Source organism: Argiope bruennichi, chromosome X2 (assembly GCF_947563725.1).
Source record: "Argiope bruennichi chromosome X2, qqArgBrue1.1, whole genome shotgun sequence".
In the NCBI taxonomy this organism is placed as follows: domain Eukaryota; kingdom Metazoa; phylum Arthropoda; class Arachnida; order Araneae; family Araneidae; genus Argiope; species Argiope bruennichi.
The window spans coordinates 44,166,339-44,176,029 of record NC_079163.1 but is presented as its reverse complement, the minus strand read 5'-3'; the positions used below and the strand labels follow the sequence as shown (position 1 = coordinate 44,176,029).

General features: G+C 31.0%; 1 protein-coding gene across 2 annotated transcripts in view; it reads right to left on the bottom strand.

The window, feature by feature from the left end:
- Positions 1 to 223: 223 nt before the first annotated feature.
- The window catches only part of LOC129960000 (xylulose kinase-like), a 59,452-nt gene continuing 49,984 nt past the window's right edge, over positions 224 to 9,691 (bottom strand). For both annotated transcript variants that reach the window (XM_056072978.1, XM_056072979.1), the window contains 5 exons: positions 9,437 to 9,533; positions 7,534 to 7,592; positions 2,919 to 3,006; positions 2,465 to 2,556; positions 224 to 2,358 (listed from right to left, as the gene is read on the bottom strand). In XM_056072978.1, the coding sequence (XP_055928953.1) occupies positions 2,281 to 2,358; positions 2,465 to 2,556; positions 2,919 to 3,006; positions 7,534 to 7,592; positions 9,437 to 9,533 (414 nt within the window). In that variant the 3' untranslated portion in view covers positions 224 to 2,280. The remainder of the gene's footprint in view (positions 2,359 to 2,464; positions 2,557 to 2,918; positions 3,007 to 7,533; positions 7,593 to 9,436; positions 9,534 to 9,691) is intronic.

Here is a 9,691-nt window from a genome sequence, read left to right as displayed (position 1 = left end):
ATGAATAAAAGAAACGTTCATCTTATATTATCACAAATGTCATTTGAAGTTGAATGAAATTAATCTGGAAAGGAAATTTCAGATTCCTTTCAAACGTCATGCGTTCGTATAAATGTTAAGCCCAGTATCTTACAATAATTTTGTAAAAAATGCATATTTCATTTTTTAAAATATGAGACACACAGAAACTAAGCAAAAAGAAAATTTAATCATTTATTCACAGTAAAAAATATAATTTTTCAAAACAGATTCACTATTATAATGTACAAGGCATCCCATTACAATTCAAATATATATCATATTTGTTGAATTCATTAATCAGAAATAAAACAAATACGCGATGGTACCTAAAAACGAACTTTTATTGAATGCTACATATCTTAGATAGTTGAAATAAAATGGAATAAATGAATATAACTTGGCACATTCGCATTTATAAAACTATCAAAGGCAATTTAAAAACAAGCACAATGAACAAAAACAAGTTTCGTTTAATCTAGATGGCAACCCTGAACTCAATATTTACCCATATAAATTATGATAATAGTGAAGGTTGCTAAAAGTACACTTACAATAAATCTACAAAACAACAAATCTGAACTTATTTTTATAAATATAAAAAATATTTTTTCCAAATAATAATTTTTTTTCTATTACATTTAGACAGAACAATTTATAAAAAACTCCCACTATTTCCACTAATTTTTTCTGAGATTTAAAAGGGATAATGTAACATTAAATACTGTCACGATAAGCTGGTGTAAATTTAATTAGAAATTAATTTTAAGAAAGATAATTTCAAAACCGTACAAATATTACATAAGCATGAATTAAGATATAATATAAACTAATAATAGCAGAATGCAAAAAATAAAATAGCTGCCATAATATCAGCAAGTTTAAATAAATAAGAAAAAATTTGTACCATTATAAACATTGACTTCACAGAAAATTAAAATTTTTAGATTTCACAAGCATTCTAAGCATAGAATATTGCCCTAATGATTATTTTCATTGGTTAGGTTGTGATAAAAATTATTTTTAAAATAAATAAATAATTCTCAAAAAAACCAATGTGTAATATGATAAATAATTTAAATATAATACCTACCAAGCTGTACACCAATAAACAGAATAAATATTTACTTGCTGTAGCAAGAATAAAAATGTTTCTATAAATTTTAACATATAAAACTGATCAATGAAAACTCTTCTTTCTTAAAAAACTTTTTAAACAAGGAAAACCTACTAAGATGCAAAAAATTGTAAATATGTTTTAATGAGATTTTTAAAGATTTATAAATCACAAATAGTTGAATGAAAAACGTTATCAATTTTCAGAAAACAACTGATAATAATACTAAGAGTAAAATAGGTTGCTTAGATAAACAAAATACTAATAATACAAGGCAATTCGGAGGTTACCAAAATATCAAAAAGAGAGCACATTTTATAGCAACTCATATTATACATTAGAAACGTTTTTCAAAAAAAATTTATTTAAATCTGAAAATTTTTAAGCCAAATAAATCAATTAAAACTTACTAAGAATTAGTACAACACACGAAAATTCAATAACAAAATTTTTTTAAATAATTTTTGTTAAAAAAAAATTAAATTAAATCAAGTGAGCAATAAAAATAAAGAAAAAAACTTCAACATGTTTTGCATGTATAACTTAATGCAACAAAAACTAACAGCAATTTGATTTAACAATTAAATAGCGTTTAATTCAAGATTCTGTTAAATAGGGCTATTCTTATGGGGACAATTAAAATTAAACTTTAATTCATATTCGTAACAAAATAAATAATAATTCAAATGCTGCAATATCTAATTTTATCAAAATATTCAACAAAAATTGATATCAGCCAAGTATTCTTTATTTTTAGTAACTCAATCGAATACAAAAAAAAAAGTTCAATTGCTTTTAATTAAAACTACTTCAAGAATAATAATTAATAGCCCCAAAGGAATTAGAATGAATAAAATTTTAAATAATTGCAAGATAAAAAAACATTTCAAAGACTAACACTAATTTATTTTATTTTCGATATTAAAATATCAATGGGGTTTATCACAGTCAGGTAAACTATATCTCACTAAGGTTAAGGAATCAAAAGATTAAATGGAATGCACAGTATTTGAAATGTTCAGCAAGTTTGCTTAAGATGATTTTTAATAAAATTCTGTAAAAATGTTCTAGTAAAAATATAAAAATTTAAAATGTTACTCATTTGTTAAGTATAAAAATATAATGAATATCTATGAAACAAGAATCTAGCACTTTGAATGACTACAGATCTTAATTACTCTTTCTTGAAGAATTCTGTAGCGAGCCAGCATTGGACCATAAACCTGCAATTTATAAATAAAATCAATTAGAATGATCCAAGATTGTTAATCAATTGAATGAGAACATAACAACCGATATTCATTGACATATTATCATTATAATTGTTACCTCATCAGCATCTTTAGCAGGCGTAGCACTTAACTGAATTCCAAGAGGTTTATTAAACATGTTCTGAAAACAAAAATCTTCCCCTAAAAGAGCTGAAATATAAATTTTAAATAAAAGTTTGAAATGTTGTAATAAATGCAGTATGCAGCAATAAAATATATATTATTCTGTAAACCAAAATCAAAAATTTAAGGAAATGAACATCAACAACCAGCCATGCTGAGAAAGAAATAATCTTGAGAGCATTCAAAAACTTACTTATAAATGAATTTAATCGTTTAGAGCATTCTGAAACTAACTTATAAATGAATTTAGTCGTCCATTGTTCATTTTGCAGAATCACAAACAAAGGGAAGCACAAAACCAAAAATACAATAACGATATTAAAAACATATTGTATATATTCTAAATATGCAAAAATGGTTTAAGCAGAAGAATTCTGGATATCACATACCGTGTTTTGCTCTCAAAGCTGATCCTAAACAAGCAGAATTCGCAAAATCCAAGATAAAAACAGGGAGATTAAAAACATCAGCCAATACCTACAAAAGAAAGCGAGTAGTCAAATTTATGTTGAAAAACAATCACTTTTTAAGAACCTTTAGGAAAAAAAATAAGAATCAACAATAACGTAGTAATTTTAATGATAGAATTGTGTGTTACAACGAAATTTACTAAGTTGAAGAAGAAAATATCCAGTTTTATGTGAACATAGAATATCGCCTGTAATTCATGAATCTTTTTCATTAACACCGAAGCAAAGTTATTTAAAATATTTTTTCGCCAAAGTTCTTATCAAAATCTTAATAAGCACTTTCATAGCACTAAAATAAATTTATTACACTGCACTTAGCTGTATTAAGGGGAAATTGGATTGGACTGGACGTGGTAATTTCCTGGCGCAAGATCCTTTTCTAAAGATATGCTGCACCGAAAACACGATTTACTTATTGAGTTTGTGTATTTAGTTCCATAAAATTCATCTTAAAAGCTGGTAAAACTGTAAATAAAAGTAAAATAATAAATTTAAATTTCACTAAAAATTCCAATTTTTTTCGAGAACAGAAATAAATTTGAGTGGTGTTTCGTCTAGTAGGAAAGACAAGGTAAAATCAGACGAGTTAAAAAAAAGTTGATAGTGTCTCTGTGAAAATCAGGACTCTCAATTAAAATGTGGCGTATAGTTAGTGGAACATTGCATGAACCGCAAACAGGTGGAGATTCTCCAAATAGTAAATGTCTGTGTGTGATACGTGAATGACCGATACACAATCTAGTTAAAATCATTATACTTCTGGTTGAAAGATGAAGTCCATGGAGTAATATAAGGTTTTATTTCGTGGAGTTTATTATTTACTTCTTGACTCCAGTCATTTTGTCAATGGGTAGATAATCATGAAATAAATGTCTATGGGAAAAGAAAATAGATTTGAAAATAGAGCTACAAATTTCTGATTCACACAGATCCTTAATAGGATTTAAGCAGGCGATGTTATTGCAAATCCAAAGGGGAGTTACAAGTGAAATACTACTGTTGGCATCAAGAGTGAAATTCATCTGGAAGTAATTGGCGAATTGGTATTCCCAAAGAAGGTATAAATGAAGACATGTTATTGAATAGCCTGTCCTCAAAGGATTATTTTCGGTCGATAAAATTCGAAAATAAAAACAAAAGGATAGAATATGTATTCTGCGAATCAAAACTGGCTCAAAATTTTCCACAAACTCAAGACTAGAGAGGTGCGGAAAGAGCCTGAACATAGCTTTAAAGCCTGATGGTGGACATAATGAAAAACAATGAGAGGTATGAAAGTCGCGTGGATCCATAAACAATGCACCCATAATCCAGTTTTGAACATATGACACGTAGTAAGCAAGTGCGACAGCACCCCAAGCAGTGTTTGAGAGAACTCTTAAAATATTTAGAGACTAAAGACATGTCTTCCTCAAATATGTAATATGAGGAAGGAAAGTCAACTTTTTGTCAAAAATTACACCAAGGAATTTGCATGATTAAAGACGTGTCGTGAATAATCAATTCCGGATCTGGGTGTAACAATCTTCTACAAAAATTAACACCAAAACTTTTTTGAGCAGAAAATGTGAAACAGTTTTTATTTGTCCAAGTTACCATATTACTGAGTGCAGTTTGCAGCTGCCTCTCAATAAATCTCACATCTCTACCAGAACAAGAGAACTGAAGATTATCCACATAAAGTGATCTTTGCATACAGGAAGGTAAAATTGATAAAATATTATTAATTTTTAAAATAAATAGGGTTACACTTAAAACTAAGCCCTGAGGAACACCCTCTTCTTGACAATAAACATCAGAATAAGTATTTCCCAGTCTAACTCTAAAATAAAGATGTTCTAAAAACTTTTGTATAAAAATAGGCAAATGCCCACGAAAATCAAGCTCGAAGAGATCTTTCAAAATCTCATATCGCCATACTCCATCATAAGTCTTCTCTATATCGAAAAAAATTGAGACCAAGCGGTGTCGACTGAGAAAGGCTGTATGAATTACACATTCTAATAAAATTAGATTATCTGTTGTACAGCGGCCTTTGAAGAAACCACTCTGAAATGGTGAAATGGATCCGTTTTTTTTCCCCCAAGATATAGGTCAAACGTGCATTTACAATCTTTTCAAGGAATTTGCACATGCAGCGGGTCAATGCAAATGGATGGTAATTGAGAGGGTTTAAAGGATCTTTATTAGGCTTCAATGTTGGAATGACGGTGGTATATTTTAATTTCGACGGAAAATAATGCTCCATCCATATTCTATTAAACATATATAAAATATTACCAAGACAGTCATCTGACAAATGTGAGATCATGGAATAAGTGATGCCATCAGGACCTGGTGAAATTTGCTTAGTTGTGGACAATGATTTACGTAATTCTTCTATAGTTAGATCGACATTATATGCGAGAATTTTTTTCTGCTGAAGCGAAGGAGAATTTTTTCTGTTCTGTTCTCATAAGACAGAAATAGTTCTGTATAGTTATGTGCTGCGCATACAGATGCAAATGTTGCAGCTAAAATATTAATCATTTCCTGTAAGTCGTAAATTTCCTGATCATTCACTTTTAAATATGATACAGGATATTCAGAATAAATTCCACACGCCTTTTTTACTAGATTCCACATTTCTACCACTGATACAGAATTAATATTAGGTGTAAGTTTAATCCAGGAGCTCCGTTGAGTTTGGCGCCGAGTACGTCTACCATAGCTTTAGCTCTTTGAAAGAAAAGAAAATTTATCAAAGGCCATCTTTGGAGCTTATTACATGCAATTTTTTTATTCCAGCTCGTTTCTGTGCATTGACTATTCCACCGAGGTTTCCGAAATTTAGGGAAAGCAGTACTAGATTTCGGAATAGTTTCATCTGCCGCTCTGAGTATTGAAAAAGTCACATTATCAACAACATCGAGGTCTGGGTATTCCACCATGTCCTTTCATATTTTGGCTCTGCGAGTGAAACTCATCTAATCAGCTTTATCAAAAATATACCGCTCAAGTCGTTGTGGAACTGTAACAAGTATATTAACTTGAGCGAGGAAAATCGGGAAATGATCACTTTCACATAAGTCATTCCCCACTGGAAAAGTGAAAAATGGAGCAATAGGTGCTGAACAGAGTGTAAGATCTAAACAATTGTAAGTTTTGCTACTCAAATGAAAGTGCGTATGGTCACCATTATTCAAAAGACAAAGAGAGTGAGTGATCAGAAATAAATTCCTCAATTTGTCTTCCTCGCGGATTCGTGCTATTGTTACCCCCAAACAGGACTATGACCGTTAAAATCACCTATTATAAACGGTGCTGACAATTCAGCAACTAATCTGTCAAGTTCGTGTTTATCAATGGCGGAATTAGGAGGCAAGTAAAGAGAACAAACTGTAATTAAACGCGGAATCGCAATACGGACCACGACCGCTTGCAATTTTGTGTGAAGTGGAACTTCAGATGAGGGATGGTCATAAGAGACGAGGAGAGCAACATCTCCTAGGCTCTATCAGAGTTACCGTCTCTTCAAATCAAAGTATAGCGTATAATTTTTGCTGGATCGATTGATTTTAAGCAAGTCTCTTGAAATGCCAAGCAGACAGGGTAAAAATTGCTAATAAAGTCCTTGATTTGGTGCAATTTGTTGAGAAAGCCACGACAGTTCCATGAAATGTAGTCATAACGTCAAGTCAGTGTTTACGTTGGGGTTTTCTTCTTAACTTAGATTGCAGTAACTTCGTCGAGCTGCCTAAAAGGCTCCAAATCCATTTCAGATAAGTCTGAAGAGGATGAGATAATAGATAGAAATTCTTCAGAAAGATGTGCATTGCTAATTTCAGAAGATTTTAATTTTTTCCGAAGTCCTTTCGCTGGTTTGTTATTAATAAAAGATTCAGTCTGTATGTGAGACAATTGCTGTAACCGATGAAGTACAACTAGAAATAGTATCTTGAGGCGTTACAAGTTTAGGCGCATAATAGGCAGATTTAATTGAAATTTTTTCAGTCTGTATTGTATTGGTTTCTAAAGGTTGCAATTTTTTGAGGGGAGGACAAACTACCTTTGTCAATAATTCTTCGGTTTGAGTTGAATTCGCGTTTTCTGGTTTCGATTTTAAAAGAGAGGAATGATACACCCGACTTGGGTGTTCTATCATTAACTATTTAGCAGGTTTCTCTAAAGGAAATGTTACTTTTAATTTCCGCACCGCGGATAATCGGGAGTCTACTGTATCTTCAGATAAGAAAATTATTAATAAAAGATCTTCAAAAAGGAAAATAAACACTGAATTTAAAAAACAAAACAAAAAACTTTAAGGTTCAAGATATAATAACAATAAAAAATAAGCCTTCTCTAAGGATTTTTAAAGAAGCTATGCATTTTGAAAAAAAAATGTTTTATTGGAATAGCAAAGAGCAAATATAATTTTATTAACATGAAGTAAAAACAAACTTTAAAATCTTAAAGAGTTATTTTATTTTATTTTATATTATTATTATTATTATTGAGAAAGTTTGAAACATAAAAAAAACTTTAAAAATATTACTTGAATTAATGATTTGTTAGTAGATGCACCACCCGTTGCAATAATTCTGGCTGAAGAATCTAAAGAAAAAAATGATAGTCAATACAATATACCAATATTGTTTAAAGCAAAACATTTTATATTTCCAAATTAAAATTTTGGCGACAATGTAACGAACATTGAAAAAATATGCATAATACAATTCTATCCATTAAAAAAACAAATTATTTAGATAAATAAGATAAATGTGCACTTATCTGATAAATATTCTCCTTCTTTATTAAATTACATTAGCATAACTTTATATAGAATATAAATGTCTACATATATTCAACAAAAACCAGAATTAAAAGTACAGAAGAAAATATAAGAGTACACTGGCCTCTAAAAGTTAAGGTACAACCTGTTTTTTTCTGAATAATTAGAGAATGAGTGAACAAAGAAACAAGAAATTAGGAGGAAACATGCACTAAACATTTTTTTAATGAATGCAACACAGAAAATTTTTTAAGGGCAAAACAAGCATGATTTACAACAACAAAAATGCAATATTGGCAGAGAACTTTATTCTTGGATAATGAAGTTTCTGCTTTATGTGGAAAAAATGTTGTGGAAACATTTAAAAAATGGGTTCTAATGTAAGGAATGTGCCCAAGCAGTAATGCATTGGCAGTGTCGCCTTTCCATGCTAATAATTAAGTTATCGACACCAAAATGGGAAGCGAAAACCAGACACGGGTCTATGTTACAGCTCATCTATTGATTTTGGAGGAGGTCTTAAAACAGCAACCTCTCTACGAAGGCAAACCCAAAGAAGCTCTAGCGGATTCAGGTCTGGGAATCGAGCTGGCCATTGCATTCGCTCCATATTGTGGCACTCGAGATAGTCCTCAATAAGCCGAATGTGGTGCGGTCGCCCATCAAGCGAAATTCATTACCAATAGCAGTAGCACATAGACGGATATATGGATTTTCGATCTCTCATACCATTCGAAGTTCCTCCACGGTACATATGTAGGTGAGTGTCTAAGAGAAATTACTGCCCAAACCATATTTCACCACCTCTACAACAGTGACTTTCAATAATGCTGGATTAGATGTGTCTGGTGCGATGTTCCCTCCAGATTATCTGACGGCCAGAATGTACGTCTACGAAGAGTACAGAAGCCCTTTGTTAACAGGTCCAGGAGACCATCTCTCTTGCTAAGCGTCAACAAACAGATCTGTGTCTTGGTTTCAAAGAGAGACACATAACTAGTAATCTTGCATACAGACCTATATTGTGAAGCCATCTTCAAGCTGTAGTAGCAAAGATTCTTGTCCCTGTTGCTATAAAATTATATGGCATGAGCTTAGGGGCAGTAGCGTTTCTCCTCCTTCGGGCCGAAAGAACTAAATAAAGGTGTTGTAACAGATGGAAGGACTGAAACATGTCTTCTAGACACAGAATCCTTCGACTGAAACTGATCCCATAAACATTTGACCACATAACGACCACAGTGAGACGCCTAGCAGCATCAACTTCCGATAACCCCATTTCAATCCATCCGACCACCCGCTAACTTAACAAAACTGGCAAACGACTTCTAGATATTGCTATATTCTCCTGGCTATTGTCAACGAAATGCTAATAAAAAGTGAAGATCAACAGTCATGCATAAAACTTACACGCGAAATTACTAAGGTTAGATTTTTTTTTCACATTTCCTCCCATGCCTATATAAATACTCAATTTTTTTAAATAAATGTGGTAGTTATTGTTTCTGCCTTAGTTCTTTATTATCATGAATATAAACTGAATTTAAATGTTACTACAATTCTTTTAATTGTGAGCTTAGAAAGCCTTACCTTACTTGTACCTTAAATTTTGGAGGCAAGTGTAAATTAAGTTTCCAAAATAAAAAGAATATTAAAAGTAAATAACCAATTTTAAATCCAAAATCTTCTGCATGCACTCTTTTTGCTAGAAACTGTCCTTCAACCAAAGCTCTTACTTCAACTTCTTTTGAAAATCGTTGTACCTGTACAAAGCAATCAGAATTTTATTTGAATAAACTAAAAATAAAAATAATAAAAATTGAAAGGCTATGATGAACTAAAAATTTAAGATGGGACAATATAAAGCAATTGTTGCAATAAAAATAACAAAAAATTAAATAAATAAAAAATGTGAATAAAT